The sequence below is a fragment of the Xenopus laevis genome, chromosome 3S (assembly GCF_017654675.1).
Source record: "Xenopus laevis strain J_2021 chromosome 3S, Xenopus_laevis_v10.1, whole genome shotgun sequence".
NCBI classification, from domain to species: domain Eukaryota; kingdom Metazoa; phylum Chordata; class Amphibia; order Anura; family Pipidae; genus Xenopus; species Xenopus laevis.
Window position 1 is genome coordinate 103,235,219 of NC_054376.1, and position 26,471 is coordinate 103,261,689.

General features: G+C 41.1%; 1 protein-coding gene across 2 annotated transcripts in view; it reads right to left on the reverse strand.

The window, feature by feature from the left end:
• The window catches only part of dpysl3.S (dihydropyrimidinase like 3 S homeolog), a 93,483-nt gene that overhangs the window by 45,035 nt on the left and 21,977 nt on the right, over positions 1–26,471 (reverse strand). The window contains 1 exon segment of one of the 2 annotated variants that reach the window (NM_001086642.1): positions 1,710–1,907. The exons of the other annotated variant lie outside the window; for it this stretch is intronic. Coding sequence (NP_001080111.1) covers positions 1,710–1,748 — 39 coding nt within the window. The 5' untranslated portion in view covers positions 1,749–1,907. 2 annotated transcript variants of the gene reach the window in all.

Sequence of the window (26,471 nt, forward strand, 5' to 3'; positions counted from 1 at the left end):
GTGCTTCTATCCTGCACAGTGCCACTAAGTCACGGCATGCATACGGAGTTGGGGTGCAGCTGTATTGCAGGGTTTTGGGTGCAGCTGTATGTCAGGGTTTTGGGGTGCAGCTTTATTTCAAGGTTTTGGGGAGCAGCTGTATTGCAGGTTTTGGGAAGCAGCTGTATTGCAGGGTTTTGGGGTGTAGCTGTATTGTAGGGTTCTGGGGAGAAGCTGTATTGCAGGGTTTTGGGGAGCAGCTGTATTGCAGGGTTTTGGGGAGCAGCTATATTGCAGGGTTTTGGGGAGCAGCTGTATTGCAGGGTTTTGGGGAGCAGCTGTATTGCAGGGTTTTGGGGTGCAGCTGTATTGTAGGGTTCTGGGGAGCAGCTGTATTGCAGGGTTTTGGGGAGCAGCTGTATTGCAGGGTTTTGGGGAGCAGCTGTATTGCAGGGTTTTGGGGTGCAGCTGTATTGTAGGGTTCTGGGGTGCAGCTGTATTGCAGGGTTTTGGGGAGCAGCTGTATTGCAGGGTTCTGGGGTGCAGCTGTATTGTAGGGTTCTGGGGTGCTTGTCTGGGAGTTTTAATAAGAAGAATCGCCATTTCCCTGCATGAACTGGATCGATAAAGGTGCACGTATTTCCTACTATAAATAACACAGCCATATATATATATTTAATTAGGATTCATACGATACTATGGGGACACCCATATATTCGATTAACAAATGTTCCCTCCGTCTCCAAAAGAAAGAAAAAAATCTAATAAAAGGCAATGATAATTTACAAAATGGAGAGTCCTATAAAGAGAAAAATATAATCCCATTGTGGACGGGGCAGTAAATCAGAGACCCCCCCCCTCCCTTCAGACCATGCTCCCTTTGTCTGATGTGCAGAAATGGAGTAGCCCTCCTGCTCCACTCCCTGTGCATCCCCCCCCCCACACCCTACAAAAGGTCTAATTAAATTCAGCAAAGACAAAGCCCAAGTGCACATCTTGCATCTGACGATAAAGGGTCTTGAGGGTTCTAGGACCTCTATTGCCTTTCCCTTATTATTAAATCACTGTCCATGCCCAGGGTATCAGCAGTGGAGGAGAGTGGGGGGAGAAAAAAAACCCTCATCCCTCTCAGAAATGAAATGCAGTCCTGTGTTTCCTTGGGTGGTGCATGGAGGACCAGCCCCCTTCCCAGCTGTAGATCTGTCATGTTTTACTAAATCCAGGACAAGCCCAGTGCCTACACTTTCCATAATAACCCTCACTGACTATAATAGCCACACTAGGTACAGAGCAGGCAGTAACAAGGCCAGCACCCACAAGCCTTATAATAGATCTTATAATAGATCACTGCACCTGCTCATGCCCTGGAATCCCACTATGTGACTGTCCGGCTGCAGGACCACAACTCCCAGTATCCCCGGCAGCCGACGATCAATCGGGAGATCTCCTTCCCGGCGATTAAATCAAATAAAGGCCGATTTCGCCTTCTTAAACGAATCCCTATAAACCTGGGCTCAGGGGGTCGGCAGAAGGGAACGATTTTACCCGATGTAAAGCTGTCAGTCGCATTTTTCTGAGACAGGCAGAAAAAAAAGAACAAAAAAGAACAAAAAACTGGAGGCTGCGACAAATCGCACTCGCGCAAACCCTCCCCATTGCGTCTCCCGTGTAATTTTGTGCGGCTGTGATGTTAAAGAGCTGTCTCGGTGCAGAGAAAGGATGGGACTTACTGTTATCCTAGGAATGTTCTTCTTCCCCTGGTAAGACATGTTTTGCCTCCGCAGCCCGCTGCTTCTGCTTCCCCTGACTGATTTACAGCTGATCAGATACAGGCAATGTATTTTTTGTTTTTCAGCTGCCTTAGACAATAGTAAATCCCTCCTTGCAGTGCCAGCTGGGACTCTGAAAACAGAAGAGAGAGAGAGAGCAGATCGGAGCTCCTCCCTCACCAATCTCCAGCCACTTGCCTCACCCACTTTCCGACTCTGCATCCGCACTTCGCGTCTGCGCTCACCAGGGGGCGCTGCGTACCGAGGCCAAGCATTAATAAATTGGACTTGTTTGCTTTATAGAAGGAAAGGATCCTTGGGCTTTCCTGCAATCTCTCATTGATAATAGAAATACAAGGTTACATTGCAACACACACACACACACACTGCTTCTTATGTGCCCTCACCATTTTCTCACTTAAATTGCTACAATTAAAATACAAAGTTCTGGGGCTGTTCATGGAGAGGGTTAGCTGCAACAGTTGCACATGGGTGCTGCACTGCCATAGTTCTTGCACTGTGACTGATCAAGCCAATGAATACAACAAGCGCTTGTATTATTTCTTGGTTTGTTCCATTTAAAACACTTGATAAAATCATTGACCCCAGGACACTGGGTGACCTTAAAGGAGACACATAGGATAAATGGGGAAAAAAAACTAATTTTGTAGGCAATTATGAGTAATATATGGTGTTGCTTTTACACGGTGCTAAAAATTGACATTATCCCTTTGTTAGAGCTCCCTATAGATGTTCTCTGGTCCCTGTCAATGTTTCAAATAAGGGGTGAGCGTGTCCGGTCCCTGACAGAAGTACAGTAGGAGGGGGACAGCCAATCACAGCCCTGCAGTCACACAATTACAGACAGGCTTCAGTTCCCTATCAGGTCCTGCTAGCTGCTGATTGGTTCCTGTCCTACACTGCAGTGAGCTGAGAGCCACCAGCTCCCCTGCACAGCGTGGGAATTCAGGGAGCAGAAAGTGGAAGGGAAGGATTATTAGGGTTTTTGCAGAAATATTCAATAAATCAGCCTGAAACACTACTTTTTTAAGCACAATTCTAAATAAGTATAACTCACTGGTACATTCTTATTTTTAACACAAAATGTCTCCTTTAATTAACTAAGAACAAAACAATAGGGACCCTGCAGTCAGGCCAATGTTATTGCATATGCTGCTAGTCAGCAATCACAGCCATAGAGCTTCAGATAGGATTTGCCCTAGCCAAATAATGCAGCCACTAACCCTGGCAGTTTAGGATTAATGAGATGTGAGGCCTCTACGCTACACTTTCCACAGGCCACCCTTCTAGTCTGCTCCCAATCCCAAAAATTTGGAAATATACAGCAATTAATTAGGGTCATGTGTGCACCTGGACACACAAGGGGTCCATGATATAGCTCCTTTCAGTTATTCTTTGTATTTTTTTTTCTGTTATATTTAACAGTTCATACTCATTGCCCTCCTACATTAGTAAGGGCAGCTCACAATTATAACCACTGTAGGCGTCAAAGCATCATTATTGGAGTGTAAGCAAAGGGGGAAGAGAAGCTGAAAGGACCAATAATGAGGTCCAGCACCCTGGACAGCAGCTTGTTGTTCTAAGTAAGTCTAAGGTCAGTGGTACACGGGAAAATTTGTCGCCTGCAAATTTTTTAGACGCGGACGCGGATAAGCGACAAATCTCCCAAAAATGCCTTTCCATTGCCGATAATTGAAATCACTGGTGATACGCATAGCTGATCATTTAATGACCTGAACATGCCTCCAATGGAAACTTCAGGCAATTAAGTGATCAGTTGGACATACCGCCAGCGACTCCTATTAACGGCAATGGAGAGGGATTTTTTCAGGAGACGCAGCCACATCTAAAAAATCACGGGCCAAAGAAATCTTCCCGTGTGCCACTGCCCTAAACAGGCCATAGACATGCAGATTGTAGCCTTGTATCCAACAAATGATCGGACGTTGCAATTTTCCGACCTGCCACCAACCATTCAGATTAAATAAAGTAGTAAATCAGACAATTTCGACAATATTCTGCCCATGACAGCAATTGTATGAAAGTTATGTCCGACAAGTGACAGTCACCCATTGATATCATCAGATAGGCAATGCATGCAGAGAAATTACCATTAACCGACAGAAATCTTCGAACCTGTCCGATCGACTAAATGACTTGATCTTTTCATCTATGGCCAGTTTTAGGGGAACACCCACACTTTCATTATGGAACATAAATGTTTTACACAGCAGTTACACATACATATAGTATAAAGGGTTTTTTTTATCACATGCTTTCAATTACTGTGCATTAAAAGTCAATCAGTGTAGCCTCAAGTTGAGTTTCTCTCTTATCAAAAAATATATATATATAGGAAGATCAAGTAAAACCACATTGATGACTTATGTATTTAGCTGCCATGTTAAGCTGCGATGCAAGCTTTTAAGCAGTGACCCTTAAAAATTCATCATCTATCCATACTAACTTTGGGAGAACTTCAGAAAGAAAAGAAATGAACGTGTAACCACTGTTTATTAACTGGTTTCATTAAGCTCGGTAAATGGTCTTAGCTCACAATAAAAATATGAAATAGTAAGAAAAAATATGCAATATGATAACAAAAACCTTAGGACTGTTTGCCTGTGTGTGCAACAAACTAAGAAACAAGAGACAACCAAATACAGATAGTTTTGTTCCATTTTTGTAAAAATCCAATATTGATTTTTGGATGAAGGGTTCATTGACATTTTAAAAGGAGACATCTGTTTATATGACATATAAATTACTAATTCGATTTTATAGCACATTACTTAACTACTACATAGTTAACAATTGGTCAGGTATATGTTACACAAGAATGTACATCATCATGGCAAATCACAATAAAAAATAATTGGAGTTGTGTCACCAAGAAAAGTCTGTATGAAAATCAGTTAAACACATGGGCATGCTGTAATGGTGGTTCTAAACAACAGCCCTGTTTCGTCAATGGCATGTCAACAAACCCAGTCAAGACCCCAATCTGCCCAAAACCCAACCCCTTCCCATCAAGCACCTTTCAGCTCCAACTAAAGGGACTGCCACTTAAATAAGAGATGGAGGTAAGGAAACAGACATGATACCATAACACAAGTAAAGTTGTCCTGAGCCTGTAGCCATTATATAGCCTTTTATAGTTCTATTTAAATAATGTCAGCTGGCATGTATATAGTAGGTATCCTTTAGAGAGCTGATATAGTGAAATGTGTAACACCTACCCACATTTATTACAGAAAGGTGTACAATTTACACTACTGTACATTTTGAACTCTACAACAATGTACACAGTCACTAAGGTATAGCTTAGTCCCAGGAGCTGAACTTTAATATCACACACACACATACGCGAAGGTAATAAAACAATTTATTAAATCAAACAAAAAGCTGAATGATACTTTGAGGAGTGTATCTGTCTCCCAAACCCAAAAAAAGGGCTTCCGAAGTCACCCGAAGTTTCTTAGTGGGCCAACTTCAGGCGACTTCAGAAAACAAAGCAATCCAAGTGCCATCCCGTGGGAAGGCATTTCGGGAGATTAGTCGCACGAATAAATGGTGATTTGTCACTTGGTCGACGAATCTACCTGAATCTGAGCGTGTGCCACCACCCTAAATGGCTGCTGGCTCTCTTTTCACTCCCCGCCGGCAATTTACATTTCGGGGATATTAGTCCCCCGAAGAAAAACGATTTGTCGCTGGGCGACTAATCTCCCGAAATAGCAGTGTGTGTCTCCGCCCTTATATTTGCCTTGATAAACAAGATAATTCCCTCAGCAGATGAGTGTGTGGATTTTGGAACTACTGTATTTATAGTATATAAGTTATACCAGTGGAATACCTGTTAAAAAGAAGCCCCTAGACTAAAATCCAAAAGAAACTTTGCTTGCTGAATGGCCTGTGTACATAAGATGATCAGCCTCAAATTGATGAGATGTCTTCTGTTCATGAGCACGTAATGCTCCAAAGAATACTATAACGTGATTTATAACAGCCTTTTTTCCACTAAATTTATTTACCAAGATCCAATGTCAGTCTATATTCAACCTCTTTTAATCCCCCAAATCCCCAAGTAAACTTAAAGCAAATTTATAGTCAACCTTTGAGCCGCATGGCTAAAAAAGAATATCCTTAGACCGAATAATAGATTAGATCTACCCTGGGCCGAATCTGGACATTGAACAGCAACATCCATGATTAATGGATTCCCTCTAAGAGCTATCGTTACGCGTATAGCACATTTAGGAAACAGATGTTACTGAGAGCAAATGCATGGACAATTTCATTGTTACATTGAAAACGGACAAAAAACTAACTGAACATTTCACATGATAGTATTTATATTGCATTTTAAGTCAGTGATCTCTTTTTACAGCAAAAACTGGAACTTAGCATAAGAAATCAACATTATTAACAATTGTATCTTGTTGACTAATGTAGGATACACTGCAAATGAGAGTAGGACTACTTAGATCGCTAATATATTTGCGTGATATTGCGCATAACACGGAGCTTTTGTGATGGTTAATGTGCTTTGCACAAAAGATTGGCCATTAATGTCACAAGCTATGCTGCGGCCGTCGCAGATTTGCATCTGTATATAGTTTCACGCATCGCATTCTGTCTGCGTCTACATGAGCGCACAAATTGCACTTGTAAGGTATTGTGCGCTACATTATTAAATACTAGCATGCGCTAGGGAAAATATCAGGCCTCTGCGCTCTTTTTAGCGCTGCGTTAATAAATGAGCCCCAATGTGTGTAATAATTAGGGCTTTGATTTGCATTGAAGAATTAAAATACATTTTTGGTGGACAATACGGTATTCGTCAGAATTCAAAAATGCTAGATTTTGTGCATTCCTAATAACTGTATATAAATACTCAAATAGTAGATGTGTCAAAAACTTTTTTATAGGAAGCGGCAATGACATCCAATGTAACTTCAAGAAGTCCATGCCTGTATTTTATTCACAGCAGGGTTCTCCACAAAACAAGGTGCTTTTAATATTCTCATTCAGCATATGTAAAAAAAAAACGAATGTTTTATCCTTGGTCAACAGTCGAGTAACTCAAACCAATAAAGTCAATATTTCACCAATCTTTTGGGTGCTTTCTTCTCAGCCATCTCAGGACCCAATATTGGATCCCAACCCAAGTACATTGCTATAAATCCACGCCAATGTTACTTTTATTTGAGCAGCACAGCACATTATCCTCTTCACTTTGCGCATCTGAAGAAAAGAATATTCCCACTAAAAAGGTTAATGAACTACAGAGATAGAGATAACCAGCATTCACCATTCCACAAAACCACCATTCACTATCAGTATTTGTAAGGGAGTCGTAAATATCTACTCCTGCAGCATTTACTCTACTATAACCTGACAATGCGTTGTAGAACTACTGCCTAAGACAAAGCTTTCTCAGGTGGTGAATTGGGTCCAATCCTATATTATAAACTTTCCCACGGAATGTCTTGCCTGCCTAACACACAGCATTCATTATCCATCCCATTGCTATTATATTTGAAGAGAAATCAAATAAGCTCATTCTAGTAAATGTTTCCCAATATATCCGTGTTTCAGTGTGGTTTTGTGTCGGCAACAATTTACGTTCCTTAATATGTTTTTTGGCTTATTGTTTCATCGCTACTGCCAGTTGGCCCTTAGTTTGGGAATCATATCCCTTGATTAAAATAAAGTCATGCATTTTAGTATTCACAAGAGCCTACATTTAATTATTCCTGGTATGAACAAATACATTGTTTAACAATGAAAGCAACTAATTTATGATGTGCCTTGACCATCTCACAGAAAAGAGTCTGGAAACCTGAAAGGTCTTCCAAAAAATATTCTACCTTTAAAGGGGAACTCCACACAAACATAACTTGAGCTTTTTGAAAAGGAAACATAATTTCAAGCAAATTTACAGTATACATCAATTAAAAAATATGCAGATTTTTCATGATATTTAATGGTTTGGAACTGTCCCCTAAGCCTAGACCTTTGCTCTGCTGCTGATCTGTCTGACTACTTTGCTGAGCTGGCTGACTACCGTGACTTTGTTTTAGCAGCCGTCTGTCCTTAGATTGCATCCTCCAAACCCCACAATTCCCTGCACACATGATTTTAATAAGGAACAGAACATCACAGAGCAATGCATTGTGGGCTATGTAATTCCTGCATGCTGTCTGTAAGCTGTGGAGAAGTTTGTAACATCAGTGTTAAGTCCCTCCTTCCCTGCCAGGATTTCAAATGATGCAGAAAGAGAAAAACTGCTGGATTTCAGCATAGAAAATGGCATTTATTCATACTTTTTGAAGAAACAGGTAACTGTGATGGGTATATTAGGGGTTTCTTTCTGTGATATGCGGGCCTTTAAAATTAAATTTTAGTTTGGAAGCCAGAGTTCTCCTTTAAGTTCTCAAATCATTTGTAATTCTCCTATTTAAAAAAATACATAAATTAAAAACACTTTTAACTTGGATATTCATTTTAACTACTCCTCTGGCTTTTGTATCTTATTTGTAGCAAGATTATACACCGCATCATCAATAAACAAGTTATCTTTAATTAGAAACACTTTACTGATATTGTACTGACTGCAGTTAATTTAGCTGACAGTTGTGTCAAATATGGTGCTAGACCCTCTCCAAACTTGATGATATATAACACAATACACATCAACATCATACACAGATTAAACATGTGAGTGATGATGGGAGGGGGTGTGAATTTTCTAATAATGAGCCTATTCAGTGTGTGAGACATCAGAAGCAGTACGTTGTATCAGGGTTGACCAAAAAGTAGGAGGAATGGCTTAGTCATATAGTCTCAACACAGGGAGACCTGTGTTTGGTGCCCAGTGATGCATCTTGTGGCTTTCCAACAAGCAGATCTATAAAGAGTAATTATAATAATAAACTGCAACCCTTTAACTATTATATAAAAACAGCTTTCAGTAGGGTTGACCACAAGCTCTGGGTATCCCTGTGAAGTAACCTTTCTCTTTAATTATCAGGATTCCCTGTTTATGCATTGCCATGGCATCAAGATTTTCAATTGGGTTTCCAACCATGTGTGACGTTTAGACTCTGAGCCTGTAGTTTAGAATGAGTAGTAAATCCGAGCATGTGGCTGTTCAGTGGCTGAGCAGTACGGTCTCTAAGTTCGTTCAAATGTGAGAAATTGGGCCAGTGTCGGACTGGGATGCCAGGGGCCCACCAGAAAACCTTAGACAGTGGGCCCACTTTCCAAACTATTATTGCTCCTTTCCTCACTCAACCTCTTTAGTCTCCTAATCGACTTACTATTTATTCTCTTACATTATTAAGCATTTTCCCCCATAAAGAAATAGGGAATGACCATGAAATAGGCTAAATATTTAGATGCAAAAGACCCACTGATGCTGGGAGTTTTCCTGTCATTCTGGTGGGCCAGTCCGTCACTGAATTGGGCACACATGAAAATATTTCTATGGATATACATGCAGTTATTTATCAGTTCCAAATTACTAATAATATACCGTTATGGGATCTGTTATCCCAAAACCTGTTATCCAATTAGAATCAAATAATTCAGATTGATTCCCTTTTTCGCAGTAATAATAAAACCTTGTACCTGATATTTAGCACATTTACCTAGGGTCGAATATCAAGGGTTAATTAACCCTTTATATTCGACCTTCAAAGTAAAATCCTTCGACTTCGAATATCGAAGTCGAAGGATTTTGCGCCATTCCTACGATCGAAGGAATAATCGAACGTTTCGAAGGATTTTATTCCATCGATCGAAGGATATTCCTTCGATCAGGAAATTGTTAGGAAGCCTATGGGGACCTTTCCCATAGGCTAACATTGGCCTCGGTAGGTTTTAGGTGGCGAACTAGGGGGTCGAACAATTTTTTAAAGAGACAGTACTTCGACTATCGAATGGTCGAATAGTCGAACGATTTTTAGTTCGAATTGTTCGATTCGAAGTCGAAGGTCGTAGTCGAAGGTCGAAGAAGCCCATTCGATGGTCGAAGTAGCCATATTCGACCATTCGAAATTCGAACTTTTTTTCCTCTATTCCTTCACTCGAACTAAGTAAATGGGCCCCTTAATGTTCACACAATTTTTTAATAGTCTTAAGATGTGGGGATCCAAATTAAAGAAAGCCCTTCTTATTCAGAAAATCCCAGGTCCTAAGTATTTGAGTTGAAATACTCGTTTCAGGCGGCAGGTTACGAGGGGTGGATTTTTCCCATTTTGCTTCGCCGAAAATTTCTTGAATTTCCCACAAAATTTGTGAAATGGCGAAAAATTCACGTAACGCGAATTTTGACAATTCTGACGTCGGCGTAAAAGCCAATGGGCGTCTGAATAATGCTGACGAGCAACGGTTTTGACGCAAGCGACTTTTCCGACACGCTTCTAAAAAAAATTTATGCGGCAATTCTCGTGGCAGTCTCGCAAATTTATTTGCCATTGGCGAAACTCTGAAGTTCGCCGTGAATTCGCACCTGGTGAATTTATTCGCCCATCACTAGATAACAGGTCCCATACCTGCAATACTATACAATACATACTACAAACACAATTTTAAAATTCTGTATTCTTTGTGAGAAAAACACTAGTTTTTAGCTTTATGTAAGTATGAAAAACATTGTACAGTCAAATCTAAAGGTCCCTCAAACCCCCCATGCTCAGTATAACACAGGCCAGATAAAATTATACTTGGGATCTGGACATTGTTGAGCAGATACATACTGGTGATGTGCCAGAAACCCGCTTTCTCTCCATTTAGAAGTTCCACATATTTTCCTCTGAAATGCACTCCAGAGCTTAGCCTGGAAAAATAATAAGAAGGGCTGACAGATGTAAAGCCTGATGCCAAATAGTCACTTGCATAATTTGCCTGTGCCACTTCTTGAATCTGCAAACTTGCTACTGATCAGATGAAAGCTTCTAAGGAACAGGTTACTGTATGCAGCATGCAGCCATACTGTATAGTAAAAAGTATAGATGAACAAGATGTGTTATCTTAGAAATGTACTAAGGTTATGTAGGCAGAAACTGCTAATTTATTCATGTTAGTTTTCCATTATATTTGCCAAATATGAAATTTTGGAATCTCCCTCTATGTTCTAACAAAGCAGCATTAAGTGCAGATGTGTGGGATTCATCAGAACAGTACACATATAATTTAAAGGGGACCCATCATCCGAAAAGATTGTTCCAAATCCTATTTTATCATGTTAGCCAAGCAAAATGAACTTTAATCACACTATATAAATTATTTGAATCTTGTTTCCTTCAGTCTGGGAATTCATAATTATAGCAAGCAGGAAGGAGCCATTTTGTGGACACTGTTATCCCGTGCACTGGCTACACAATTAAATGGTAAAGAGAATGGGGGAATGTGTGGAGAGCAGTGACATCTAGGAAGTGCTGAATGGTGAAAGTAATTGCCTGCCCCGACTCTATGCCTAAGGCATAGAGGAGGGGGAGGCAATAGTTGATTGACAGCTAAGATTTTTAATTGCGTTTACAACAGCTGTAATAAAAAAAAGAATTTGGATTTCATGTTTCATTTGAAAAGGACTTTTATTATACAGCTTTTTATGTCTGGGTGACAGGTCCCCTTTAATACTTGCATGGATACCCCTGCCATGTTGAGTGTGCAGTTCTTAAAAAGTGCACCCAACAGGCAGCCTATTAAAATGAAAAAGAATACTATTAAAACTAATATCTGGCCCTGCCCTGCTCCCCGCCCAATTGGGCATTAAGGTCCCAAGTATGGTACGCGTTATCCAGAATTTCCAGGACCTGGGGTTTTCTGCCTAATGGACCTTTCTATAATTTTCATGTGAACATTAAATAAACCAAGTAGGGTTGTTTTGCTCCCAATAAGGATTCATTATATCATAGTTTGGACCAAGTAATGGGTACTGTTTAATTGCAGAGAAAATGTATCATGTATCAATGTGATTATATGAATAAAATGGAGTCTATGGGAGATGACCTTCCCTTAGTTCATAGCGTTCGGAGCTTACAGGTGCATGTAAGCGCCGAATGCAGCTGGAGCACAGCATGTTGCGTTCCACCTGCCTTTGGTGCTCACATGCACCTGTGTCAAAACATGCCCCTTTGTCAAAACATGCCCCTAAACCTCCAAAATGAATACTTAAGCAACAGATAGGTTATATCATATTGAGTGGCATATTAAAGAATCTTACCAAAACGGTATATATATACAGTATTTAAGTAAATATTGCCCTTTTACATCTCTTGCCTTGGTCCACCATTTTGTGATGGTCTGTGTGCTGCCTCAGAGATTACCTGACCAGAAATACTGCAGCTCTAACTGTAACAGGCTCTAACTGTAACAGGAAGAAGTGTGAACGCAAAAGACAGAACTCTGTTAATTGGTTTGGTTTGTTTGTGTGCACCGTGAATCATAGGATCCCTTATTTTCTAAAGTGGCAATTTTCTATTTATAATTACCCAATGGCACATACTACTAAAAAAGTATATTATTATGAAAATGGTTTTTTTACATGAAACAGGGTTTTTACATATGAGTTGTTTTATATAATATATTTTTATAGAAACCAACATTGTTCTGGGGTATAGTTTTCCTTAAATTAATAGTTTGCGTTACTGGGGCACAACACATTTAAACTGAATGCAGGGGAATACAGGGAAAATCGTTCATCAGTACGAACCCTAAAGGCCTGAGTATTCCCATCCCCCTGCAAATGCTGATTTTCTTTTTATGTGACATAAACCAGAGAACAAAGTCCCAAGTTAAGCATGTTAGGAGTCAATCACTAGCACATCTCCCTGATGCAGTTCAGTTCCCATCAACCCCCCCCACCAGCTTTACTTGTTATGAGAGGATGGTAGGAGGAGCTCTGTTTATTCTGTGGGTAGCCCATCCCTTCTTAGGGCAATGGCACACAGGGAGATTTGTCGCCCACAGGTAAAGTTTAATACGGACATGTTACACCTTCAGTACTGTAGATGGACTACAATTCCCAGTATCCCCTCAAATGCTAAAAGCTGTATGCTCAGCTGTTACAACTATGGGACAAATTTATTTACCTTCAAAGTTGCGCCAGCCTTGGCTTTGCCGCACTTCGTCAGGCGAAGTTTCGCCAGGGTGCCGCTAATTCACTAAAATCCGAAGTTGCGCTCAGGGAGGCGAAGTTGCGCTAGCGTTAATTCGTCAAGCAAAGCGAAGTTACAATAGCGATGCCTAATTTGCATACGGCGCCAAGTTAATGTAGAATGGACGTATATGTAGCAGCAAATAAATTACACTACACAAGCCTGGGAAAGCTTCATAAAATAAAATAGAGTTGTTATTTTGCCCTATACATGTGCGCACTGTATAGTTTAGGTGCCATATACAAAAATTACGATCTTTTTCAGCCCATCACCCTTAAAAAAGTAAACAACGCCAGCGTTTTTCAACTTTTTTTGAAGCAAGTCCTATCTACTCTATTGCACTTCGCCTGGACTGAGGTGGCAAAGGCAAGTCTGTCGCAAGCGGTAACGTTTAGTAAAATCCGCAAGTTAGTGAATTAGCGTAGTTACGTCCCTTCGCCATAGCGCAACTTCGCCTGGTGTAACGGTGCGAAGTAGCACTAGAGTAGGTCCTATTTGCTAGCGAATTTACGTCAGCACCCGTTAGTAAATCGGCGACGTCACGCTGGCGAATTTTCACTAGCATTAGCCAATTCGCCCTTTAGTAAATTTGCCCCTATACCTTTATGAGGATGTTTTTTCCCTGACTGAATGTCAGTTGTCTGAATTCTAACAGCAATGTGGTGCATTTCCCCCACAGAGCTATTTCCGTTTCCAGCTGACTGGAAAACTGTGAATATAGTTTGTTTTCTCCCCAACCCAACTCCCAGCTGAGGGGATATTAGTCGTCCCTGAAAAACAATCCTGTGAGCTTGGGAGAATATTCTTTTCCTGCGCAAAGAAGTTTTGGATACTCTCTCTCTCCAGGAAGGGAGTTTGTCTTGTGTTTATTTTAATTGCCTCATTTTGTGCTATCCGTCCATAGCAACAGCTGTAATGTGCCCATGTTACATGACTGCAATGGTTACCTCATAACTGATACAAATCCGTGCACTGAAAGGGGAACAACTGTGACATGCTGGCTGCAAAATATCTCACTTCCCTTCCAAAATCACCAGAAAAATGTGTTTGCCGTTGCCTGAAAACAATGTGTAAATTTAGTGCGGTGATGTGTCACGTTGATATTTTGTCATGAAAACTTTAACGCTGATGGCACATGGAGCATTTTCTGCCGCCAGCTTATTTCAGCCACAGTAGAAGCGCCAGAAACCACCACTGAATGGGGAGGGCCTGGTTGCACTGCTTATTTGTATTGCTAAAAGCTTTGCCTCTTTGGCAGAATGACTTATTGTTTATTGTGTGTTGATAGTCCACTTTATATAAACTTGATATATATGTATATATAATACACAAAAGCCATGAATATCCTGTAAATTATATCCTTATAAACGGTGAGTTCTGATGTCATTTCTGTCACATGACTCACTGAAACTTGTGTATTATAATAAATAAAGTAACCCCCGGTTGCAAAATATGAGGATATTAGAATTAACCTCTGAGTTCCATGACCTGCATAAAAACCCTCGGCTTTGTGTTTTTATATGGTCATGAAACGCCTCGGTAACTTATAATATCCTTATATTTTACTTATTTTACTTTATTCACCATATATCAAGTACTCCCTCTTGTAAATTATAAGTATATTATAAGTGTGATGTTTGGGGGATCACAGTGGGGTTTTCACCAGACATGCAGGCCACTTCAGATTGAAGGAAACCAGTCTGTTTATTTTTCTCAACTGAAGATTAGCTTTCAGCAGCAAGCAGTGGTACAAAAAACAAAACAGCTTCACTTCAGCAGTATATAAATCCAAAATAAGAATAGCTTACTTGCCAAACATATAACATCCAGTCTTTAGACAGACAGCATTTTCTGTTCAACTCAGCAGTGAGTTCCCACATGTGAAAAACTTCCACCCCCTTCACCTGCTGCTCACCTCCATTAAACTACCATTGGATGTCCAGCCCACCTATGGCTGGTTAACCACATGGTGTCTCTTGGTTTTAAAACCTAAAGAATGGGGATATATACCGGTCATCTACAATATATCCCCCCCAGCTTCTACATAAGTTACTGAGGAGCTTCATGAAAATATAAAAACACGAGGCCGACGGGCAAGTGTTTTTATACAGGTCATGGAACTCCGAGGTAATTTCTAATATCCTCATATTTTGCAACTGGGGGTACTTTATTTATTATAATACACAAGTATTAGTGAGTCATATGGCAGAAATGACATCACTACTCACCGTTTATAACTGATGACATCAGAACTCACCATATACAATTTTTGAAAATTTTCCTTTCTCTGTGTCTCAAGAGTTGCCAACCCAACATTTTTCATTTTTCAGGTTTGTCACTTCCTGTTACACCATAACCATATTCTGTTCCGCCCCTGGCCATCCATTCCAATCACATTGCCAGTTCTGCCCAATGCTGCTTGTCTCTGAGATATGTTTGGGTGCAGCTAAAGCCTTTTTAAAAGTGGTAGAGAGGGAGTGAGAGACTGAGCTGTTACAGGTGACCAAATAGATGGAATGAAAAACAAGGTGATGCCCTAAAAAAATAAATCATTCTTGAGATGATCCTCCTACTATGTCTCCAAGATATTTTAATATATATATATATATATATATATAAAAGTTCAAGATGGACCAGCACACCAATTTCTTCAATCACCAATATTTTATTGCAACATCACTGTGCATCCAATGTTTCGGCCCACATTGGGGCCATTGGTGCCACATTGGGGCCTTTATCAAGGATATAAAGGCTCCAATGTGGGCCGAAACGTTGGATGCACAGTGATGTTGCAATAAAATATTGGTGATTGAAGAAATTGGTGTGCTGGTCCATCTTGAACTTTTATATATGCTTTATTGACCAAGCACACACAAGAATACACACGAGGACAGAGTGCGGGAACCTTCGAAATTATATATATATATATATATATATATATATATATATATATATATATATATATATATATATATATATATAAAGTATCAAAAACAGACCGCACTTGTATTTTATTTTCGACGTTTCGGCGCCATAACTCGTGCCGTCCTCAGGAAGGTGACGGCCCGAGTTATGGCGCCGAAACGTCGAAAATAAAATACAAGTTTCTTCACACTTGAAAAGTCCTTGGAGTGCGGCCTGTTTTTGATACTTTGAATGATTATTTTGACCAGCACCCAGGCAATGCGTTAGGCAGTTGTGAGTGCACCAGGTCGGACTTACTTTATATATATATATATATATATATATATATATATATATATATATATATATATATATATATATATATATATATATATATATATATATATATATATAAATGCAGAACCAGTTTTGGGTCATTTAAATGTGCCTCTCAAACAAGCGTCAGAGGCACAGAACGTACAGTACTTGTGTATAACAGCAGACAAGGGATGTTGGGAAAAGGATAGTTGGTTTGGGGTCAGTGCTATAATCAAAGCTGTACCAATCACAGCAGCGCATTCAACTAAACACCACCCCTTGTCACTCTATAGGACACAGATAAGTGTCAAGTGCACACTTTTGAGCAAAAAACACTGTTTTTCTACATAAAGCAGGTAAAAATAAATGCACAAGATCTAAATAACTTAATACAAGGAATCTGATGCCACGTATTATAGGAATCAGTATGATTTTAAATATTACCATGTATAAATGCAAGAACAACATGCCAACCCACTTATAAAATCAGCTTTTAAAAGCATGGGTCTGGAACTGCCTGGAAATGTACATGCTAGGGTTAATTTATTGCATCTGCCCCATAGTTATCACGCACACCATATTACATCACTACAAAATATTACCCTGCCAGCATTACGCTCAGCTTCCTGAATGTCTTCCCATCTATGGATATACGCAGGAAGTAACCAGATGTTTGGTTTCTAGGGTTCTTGCACTAACAGTTCTGGAGATCTCATTAGACTTTATTTTCTCTGAAACAGGAGCAAGAATACAGTATATCACTGCCCTCGCTTGCCCATGAGTCACACTAAATAAATACAATCTTTTCTATATAGTGGCGCATACAGGAAAAAACATCAACTAAAACATTAAGGGGGAACTAAATTTCCCATTCTAAATATATATTTATGTCTGTCCTTGAGTGTCTGCACTCTAAAAATAAACAATTTTCAGTAGGGTGCACAGCCAAACTTAATATGCGAAAATCATTACGTGACTGGCATCCTTGAGAAAGGTCCTAACAAGGACCGAAACGTCTGGAATAAAATTGCTTGTGATTTTTATATGGTGTGCCAGTTTCATAATGAGCTCTCAAATGGAGGGCAGATGCCTGTGTCTATTCATACAATGTCTCACACAGTAGGAACTTTGTGTGGGACATTGTAAGCCCTCCGTATGTGTTACTAGTCCTGACACAAGCTTCACATCTGTTATTACATTACCCCCACTTCATCAACAATTCAAAAGGATACTGTAACGAAAGCTGCAAAGTTTTTATGTAACTCAAAGTAACCATCATCAGCAAACAACACCAGCAAAACAAATTATGTGTTGGGTTGCTATAGGTGACCTGGTGCAATTTTTGAACCTTATAACCCTTCTTATTAAGAGGCAGTCATGGGGCATAGCAACTGAAACAGCAAAACCAGCAACTGGAAAGAGTGCAAGGAATATAGATTTTCCAGTGTCCAGTATAACTGCAAAACTCTACCCTATGAGGGATAGTATCTGCTTGATAGGACTATATTATTCTAGCAACATCAAACAAACCAATGGTGTTAAACAGGCCTGTATAAACCAGATATGCCCAACCAGTGGCTCACAAACAAAATGTTGCTCTCCAACCCCTTGGATGTTGTTCCCAGTGGCCAGGTGCTTATTTTGGATTCCTGGCTTGGAGGCAAGTTTTGGATGCATACAATCAGATGTGCAGCCAAACAGAGCCTCCTGTAGGTTGTCAGTCCACATAGGGGCTACCAATAGGGTTGCCACCTTTTCTGGAAAAAAATACCAGCCTTCCTATATATTTATCTTTTTTCCCTATTAATAACATTGGGATCAACCATTATTTTTACTGCCCAGGCCGGCCAGGTGGCAACCTTAACTACCAAATACCCAATCACAGCCCTTATTTGACACCCAGTGACTTTTTTTCATGCTTGTGTTGTTACCCAACTAGTTTTACAATTGAATGTGGCTCACAGATTAAAAAATAAATTGGAGACCGCTGGTATAGGCTAATGACTAGAAGTAAATACTTTTTTCTCATACTGTTACTTTTATGTATCAATTCAACATATTTCATACATTGTCATCTGAAGCCAATCAGACAGAATAATAATTACAAACACTTTTAGTTCATAGGCACAACTGAAGAACAAATGGCACACATATACAATATAGTTCTTTTCTCTCTGCAACGCCCAACATGTGACAGAATAGAAGCTGTAACTACTTTGGGGCTTACCTATTTCGTTAGGAACATGATTACAATAACAAATGCATTTCCTAACATATTTACATACCAGCAAGGGGCCTTGGACTTTCCTGTCATATATCTGTTTTTATTTATTATAGTAAGTATCTACACCAGTACAATTCTGCCTGTGAAACAGCGGTTATAGTGCTTAGATGGCAGAATGGCCTAGTGTTAAAACAGAAAAAGGTTCCATACACGATGTAAACACGTCCATGAAACCTTAATGTCTGAATCATTTTTGAGTTTTCAGAAGAAGATGAAAGAGGAATCTTTAAGTGGAGCACAGGGAAAGTTTCTCTGTAAATCGAATTGCTTTACCAATTGCCCCATGTGCTGATATTTTAGCCTCAAGCTACATAAGTGTGGCCCAGCTGTTTCCTTATGCAGTCCTCTCATTTACCAACACAGGCTGGAGTACACTGGATAATTTCTGATCAGGGTGGAGCCCTGAAAACTCATGATCATGGCAGCATGATCACAGTACTAATAAGAAGGAGAAATATAATGTTTTCCAAGCTCTCTATTGAGAATGCCTCAGATGAGACAAACGATACCAAAACCAGTTCCTACTTATATTTGTAAATTGTAACAGCCGTGCATAAAGTCACTTAGCCCATGTACTGTATGTGAGCAAGCCCTATCAGGTTGTTGGATTCCAATGCTTGGAAACTGTTCATATTTAGCCTGGAACTCAGGCTAAAATTCATCTAAAATATTTGTCTCCCTTTATTGTACTTTGCAATTCAATACTACAGGATAATGTAGGCTGGTGCCAATTGAATGCGTAGCTGTTGTTACGGGTATGATGTCCTGGTCTGCAAGAAGCTAAACCCATTTTTACAGTATGCTCAGAATATGCCCCATGAACATCTGATCAATTCTGAACACATTCCAGTTAGAGCGTTGGTCAATTATATCACCCTGAAGGGGTAGACATATAAAGAGATTTTTAAAATCTGGAAAAAATTGTCCAAAATGCTCTCTATGCATAGGCACCTTTACATAAATACCCAAAGATTTTAGCAACCATTTAGCAGAAAAAGTAGATTTACTAGTGTAGCAATAATTTATTTTCACTGGAAAGCATTGCCTCCTTAGAAACTAGTGGCACACATGCAGTCATATGTCTTCTGCGACTTTCCCAGGTTATTATTATGTGCAACAAATCACAAACAGAACACTGGCAATAGCCTGATTATGCCACTAGTTGTATACAACCCAGTTTATATATTAAGTAGACAAAGAGATATTCATCCACTAAAAGCTGTAGATATTCCCAATGGGAACTGAAATCAAGTAAAAGTAAAGGTATACTGAGGACAAAAGAAACAAAAAAGATATAATTGTCTCCCTCCTGTGAGTCCAGCTGTCAACCTTCCTAATCTTGGCGAGGGACAATAAAAAGTATGTCGCTAAAGAATAATTTGGGGGTTGGGAGAAAAAGATGGCTGAATGTAAATTTAGAAAAAGGAATTAATGAAGGCAAAATTTAGCAATGTTTACTTAAAGGGATATAAATGGTTTAAACCCTTTAATCAACCGTGCTATTGCCACTCATTTATCTGTGGCCACTATACCATGGCACCAACTAGTGCTGATGGCTGAACCACATCAATTGGGGGCACCGATCTGATCACTAATCACTGAGATCCCGCCGAAGAAGCACCTAAAATAGGATAGTCTCCTTCTTCCCCTACTCAGAATGGGCAGAGAGTGGGCCTGATGATGGCAGGGGCAGGAGGATGATATCAGGTTGATTGGGTGGGAAATCCGGACATGCAGTTTTCAACCAGACAGCCTTTCCAAAAACTGGATTGTCTGGATGAAAACCAGACAGATGACAACCTTAAAGGAGAACTATACCCCCCGCGATGTTAAATCCCCACTGGCCCCCCTCCGTTGACCCCCCTCCCTGCACAGTCTTAGCCCAGAATGTTATCCCCTCTTGAAATAGTGACCGCACATGCAGAGTGAGCACAGCGGAGCTCACAGACGCAATCTTCTTCTCTTCAGTAATCTTCGCAAAGTGAGCATCGTAATCAGGGCCGGCCTTAGGCCTATCGACCAATTGGGCCCAATAGGGCCCCGCACCTCTGGGGGCCCCACCCCAACTCCATAGGTCTAGCCTGCCCCCAACTCTCAAAGGCCCAGCTTTCCTCCAACCTTGATAGGCCCTGCCTGCCCCCAATCCAACCAAGCCTGCTCCCAAGCTGAATCGGCCCAGCCTGCCCCAAACTAATTGGCCCAGTCCACTCTCCTATTTCCTCCCTCTCTCTCTTACCCTGTGTGCCCCTATTATGTGCCCCTATTTCATCCCTCTCACTCTCTTACCTTGTCTGCCCCTTTCCTTTCTATTTTGTGCCTGTATGCCCTTATTTTCCAAATGCTTGTGTAATGGACAGCACCACTCACGATTCTCTGTTTCTTTAAAAAGCCTTTATTCAGCCATGGGCTCTGACCCCAAACAATTCGGCATCATTCTGGTCACTCTCGACGTGGAGAGCCTTTACACCTCCATCCCACATGATGGGGGTGTGGAGGCGATCCGCGTCGAGTTGGGCCGCGATGAATCCTTGGATGGTTCACAGAAGAATTTTGTTCTGTCTTATCTGAAATTGGTTTTGCATAATAATTTCTTTTTGTTCAGGGACCAATTTTATTTGCAAATAAGGGGTACAGCAATGGGGTCAAATGTGGCCCCGTCATATGCAAATATTTACATGAACGCATTTGAAGAAACTTTTGTGTACACTAATGAGCTATATAAGGCGCATTGTTTGTGTTGGTACAGGTTCATCGATGACATCTTTGCAATTTGGACGGGGCCACATTGGACCCCTGAAGAGTTTCATCACCAAATGAACTGTACCAAAACAAAACTTAAATTTACTTTACACAGTGATGTAAACAATGTTTCTTTTTTGGATACTAGGATTGGTCTTCAGACCTATATATAAAACCCACTGACAAAAATACTTTATTACACTATAATTCATTCCATCCAATACAAATTAAGAGGTCAGTACCAAAATCCCAATTCAGCAGGGTTAAACGAATAGTGTCTGATGACAGTGCATTGGAAGTCCGATTAGACCAAATGCAAATAAAATTTGAAGAGAGAGGATATCCGGTGGGACTCCTAAAAAAACAACGTCTTGATGTACAGAATGATAGGAAAATTCAAAAAAACCAAAAAAACCAGAAAGATAGAATTCCATTTGTATCTCGCTACAGCACAGTAAGCTCCCAAGTAGAAAAGGCCATAAAAAAACATTGGTCAATATTGGGGGAAGGTTTACCTGAGATAAAGCATTTTAAACACCCCCCAATTATTTCTTATAAAAAATCGAAAACAATCGGGTCAATGGCCATACGATGTAGGAGGAACTCTTTCAGAGGAGCGACAGCTGCATCCCAGGAAAAATGGAACATTTCCATGCCTGGGATGCAGTTGCTGCTCAAACTGTCAGAAGGGAGAGGTGTTATACCATCCGAGGAAAGGTACAGCTATTAAGATAAATGGCTTTTATACATGTGAAAGTACCTTTGTGGTATACGTGATAAAATGCCCATGTGGGCTAGCTTACGTTGGACAAACTACACGAAGCGCAAAAGAACGCATAAGTGAACACAAGTCCGCTATCAACACAAAAAAGAGTGATCAAGCAGTTGCAGGTCATTTCCTTGTTGCAGGCCATGGGGTACAACAATTAAAATATCAAATAATAGACAGCGTACCTAAATTACGGAGAGGTGGAGACCGAGTAAAATTATTACTTAAAAAAGAAGCCAGATGGATCAGAAAATTGGAAACTTTAGCTCCCCACGGCCTCAACAGGGAATATGATTTAAGTACGATTTACCGTTAATTCTATTTTTAAAGGAGTAAATTTTAATCTGTATATCGATGGAGAACATTTTAATTATATGCATTTTTTGTATTTTTACAGTGTAATTTTTTCACAAGAAAACTTATGGACACTATCGAAAAGGATATGACACTAAGGTAGATAGAATGTATCCACGTGTAATTTAAATGCAATGATATTGAGACAATGTTGCAGACTGCATATGTGACACAAATTTTTTTCAGGTGTTTGAAAATGTTTCAATGCACCAGTAGGGGGCACTGTGATATATTGTATAAATGATTGTGCACAGGTGTTGCAAAGGTGGCTTGACAAAAGACCGATGGCGGTCTGAAACGTTAGCGAATTGTTTGGGGTCAGAGCCCATGGCTGAATAAAGGCTTTTTAAAGAAACAGAGAATCGTGAGTGGTGCTGTCCATTACACAAGCATTTGGCTAACAAGTTTTGAGTGGAAACTGTTGGACCTGCATCAGTGTGAAACGGCTTGAAAGGCACAGGTGCTGACTGAAACACTTTGCCCTTATTTTCCTAAATACTTGGTGTGTCAGTAGCCAGCAACACTTTGTCTAGGGGCCCCGCCAACATGGTCCCAATTGGGCCCCACATTTGATAGGATCAGCCCTGATCGTAATGGTGCATGCGTAGTTGGAGCAATCGTCTGGTTTGCGATAACTGCGCAAGTGCCGAAAGAGATTGAAATTGCCCAAGGGGAGGAAGAAGACCCGAAGATTACCGAAGAGAAGAAGATGGCACCCGTGAGCTCCACTGCACTCACTCTGCATGTGTGGTCCCTATTTCAAGAGGAGACAGAATTTGGGGTAAGACTGTGCAGGGGGTAGGCAGGGAGAGGGGCCAACAGAGGGGGGCCAGTGGGGACTTAACATCATGGGGGTTTAGTTTTCCTTTAATGTAAAACCACTGCACAGCTCTGCAGTTCTGGATGTCATAATGGGCATAGTCAGGAGCAAGAGGCAGTGATGTGGCTGGGGACGGAGTGCTCTGTTGTTAAAAATTTCAAATTTGCCAGGGAAAATTTTATAAGCATGAGTATAAAAGAAAATGAATACATTAGTCTTCAGCAGCAAGACATATCATTTAGGACTAAATAACATTATAAAATCACTGTCCTCAGGGCCGCAATTGGGGGTAGGCAGAAGAGGCACCTGCCTAGGGCGCAACGATAGGGGGCGATGGGCAAGTACCTATTAAAGGGTCTTCTGCTACTCTAGTCTGTGTTTGCTCCCCTATGCCACTCTCTCTCCGCCCTTCCCTCTTACACTCTCACCTCTGCCACTATTATAGTTTTTGGTAATTTTCTTTCCTCTTCTGAGTCTTTCCAGCTTTCAAATGGACCCCAGTAACTTTTTAAGCAACAATTTTATTGCTATTGTTACCTTTTATTAGTTAGCTTTCTAGGCAGGTTTTCTATGCAGGACCCCATTACAGCAATATTTACCCCTAGTCACAAGGAAAGTTGCCTAAGCATAGTGAGCTGTTCTGTCATTAATGCTGGGCTGCAGGATAGAGTACTGTATATAATCATACTTCAGCCTACTGAATTAGCTCCAGTGCCATCCGATGTACCGGTAGAAAACAACTTAAAGGGGAAGGAAACCTCGTCGGCGCTAACCCCCCTCCCCCCTCCCGTGTATTGCCCCCCCTCCCTCCTCCCCCCTGGCCTACCCCTCCCGCTGGGCAAATGCCCCTAACTTGTTACTTACCCTTCTGCGCAGGTCCAGTCCAGGGAGTTCACAGGCGACATCTTCTTCCACGCGATCTTCTTCCTCCTTTGACCGGCGTTTTGGCGCATGCGCAGTAGGAGCATTTCGCCGGTACGGATCTACTGCGCATGCGCCAAAAGTCATGCGCATGCGCAGTAGATCGTACCGGCGAAACGCTCCTACTGCGCATGCGCCGGTCAAAGCAGGAAGAAGATCGCGTGGAAGAAGATGTCGCCTGTGAACTCCCTGGACTGGACCTGCGCAGAAGGGTAAGTAACAAGTTAGGGGCATTTGCCCAGTGGGAGGGGTAGGCCAGGGGGGAGGAGGGAGGGGGGGCAATACACGGGAGGGGAGGTGGGGGGTTAGCGCCGAGGAGGTTTCCTTCCCCTTTAAGGCCCCCCCATACACGGGCGGATAAATGCTGCCGACAGATCAAATCCAACCGCCCATACAGGATGCATTATGATCCGATCGTTGGGCCCTTGGGCCCATGATCGGATCAGCCAGATATCGCCCACTTCAATGTGGGCATAGCGGGGAGAGATCCGCTCATTTGGATCGAGGTTCTCGAGCAAATCTCTACGTCTATGGCCACCTTTACACTTGCACACTCTGGTGCTCTGAATACATGAATCCCTGGTGCACAGTGAAAGAGGTATCGGCCACCTCACAACCAACATGGTAAAGGGAACAAAAGCACCGGCACACAGGGATAATGCTAGCAGGGCAAGCACTTGCAAGGTTTATTGCGGGATGCAAATTTCGGGGCAAAAAAAACCCTTTGCTTGACAAAGGGGACAGGCCCTCTGCTGCCTATATACAAATATGGCCCTGCACAGTGCACTTGGCTGAAAAATACAAGGTCATGCGTTTCTTATATAAATTGTTTTGGCAGCCAAGGCAAAGCTCTGAAAAGTCTAACAATATAAGTTCTGCTGTACCGCACTGTGTGTATAAGTAGTGCTATGTAAATAATAATACTCCTTAGTGCTATGTAAATAATAATACTCGTGGCTAAATGAAATGTATATCCTGTGTAGGGATGGGCGAATTTGAGCCGTTTCGTTTCACCAAAAATTCGCCGCCGGCTAAATGTTGCAGACTCCCATTAAAGTCTATGGGCGTCCTTTTTTTGGCAAAACGAGGGGAAAAAATTCGCCCATCCCTAATCCTGTGGATTTAGTTCTGCCTCAGCAGGTCTGTTGTTTTTTCCCTACAATGACGCCTGTACTTTGTCCTTTCAACCACTAGGGGGAGAAGTGACATACAGGTCAGAGCACAGGGCACAGGGTCAAGACTTTGCGTATGATCAATCTCAATTGCTTTCATAAACATGAACCATTTCCATTCACTATGAAAAATAAAATCACGATTAACAGTACAACTTGGAGTTTGATATAATATAAGGCCTGAAACATGAGAACACTATATACTGGACTGTAATTAATTATTGCACACATAAATAGCTGGAAAGATCTGTATTCAGATGTGTGAGTGAGTCTGTGTCAGAGTGATTGTGCGTAAAAGACTTTTGTGTCTCTATGCTAATGTGCCTATTTTTGGGGGAAAGAGCCTCTCAATGACTGTAGGGCATCTCCTTTCACAGACCAAGGAGATTTGTCAGCCATTGTGCTATTAAATGCAAGTGCTTGCATTTAAAGTCAATGGTGTAACGAAATGGAATCCATTAATAAATAGGAGTAATTTTCCCTTTATTTTACTCTAAAGGCCTGGGATAATGTATTGGCTTGGCTATTCAGCCGTATTTATCCGTATATTCAATTTTCTTCATAGAAGTAGGAGCTGCAGGCCCGCACTAGCAATCTGTGGGTTCTGGCAAATGCCAGAGGGGCTGATGTAAGTTGCCATAGATAGTCACTATATATTGGGCTGGTGAGGGGACTGTTTGGGCTGCTGTGTGGCCTATTTTGGCCTCTTTTGGGCTTTGATCAGCACTGTGGACATGTTATCTTAAAAAAAATTAATAGAATGTTTGCTTAACTTTTAGGGAGAAGACACACAGAGCTACTAGCAACTACTTTTAGGGAAGAGACACACGGGCAGATTCGGGGGGATTAGTCGCCCGGCGACAAATCTCCTCTTCTCCAGGGCAACTAATCTCCCCGAACTGCTTTCCCTGCCTTCCTGCCGGCTACAATGAAAATTGCCAGCGGGATGGAACTCGGAGCCCTTTGTTTAGTTGCCCCGAAGAAGAGGAGATTTGTCGCCGGACTACTAATCTCCCCAAATCTGCGCGTGTGTCTTTGCCCTTAATGGTTACAAAATAGGCAATAGTGATAGTTGGCTTTACTAAAATTACATTTGTTTTAGCAGAGGCAATTCTTAAAATTGTCTATGGCAATTTACAGTAGCCACAAAAGTAGCTGTTATAGTAGCTTCAGAGATACAGTCGTTTTAGCTCAGCATATTCATGCTGATAGATTTTTAAAATATAAATGGTTTATTGTTCCCTCAACCAAAC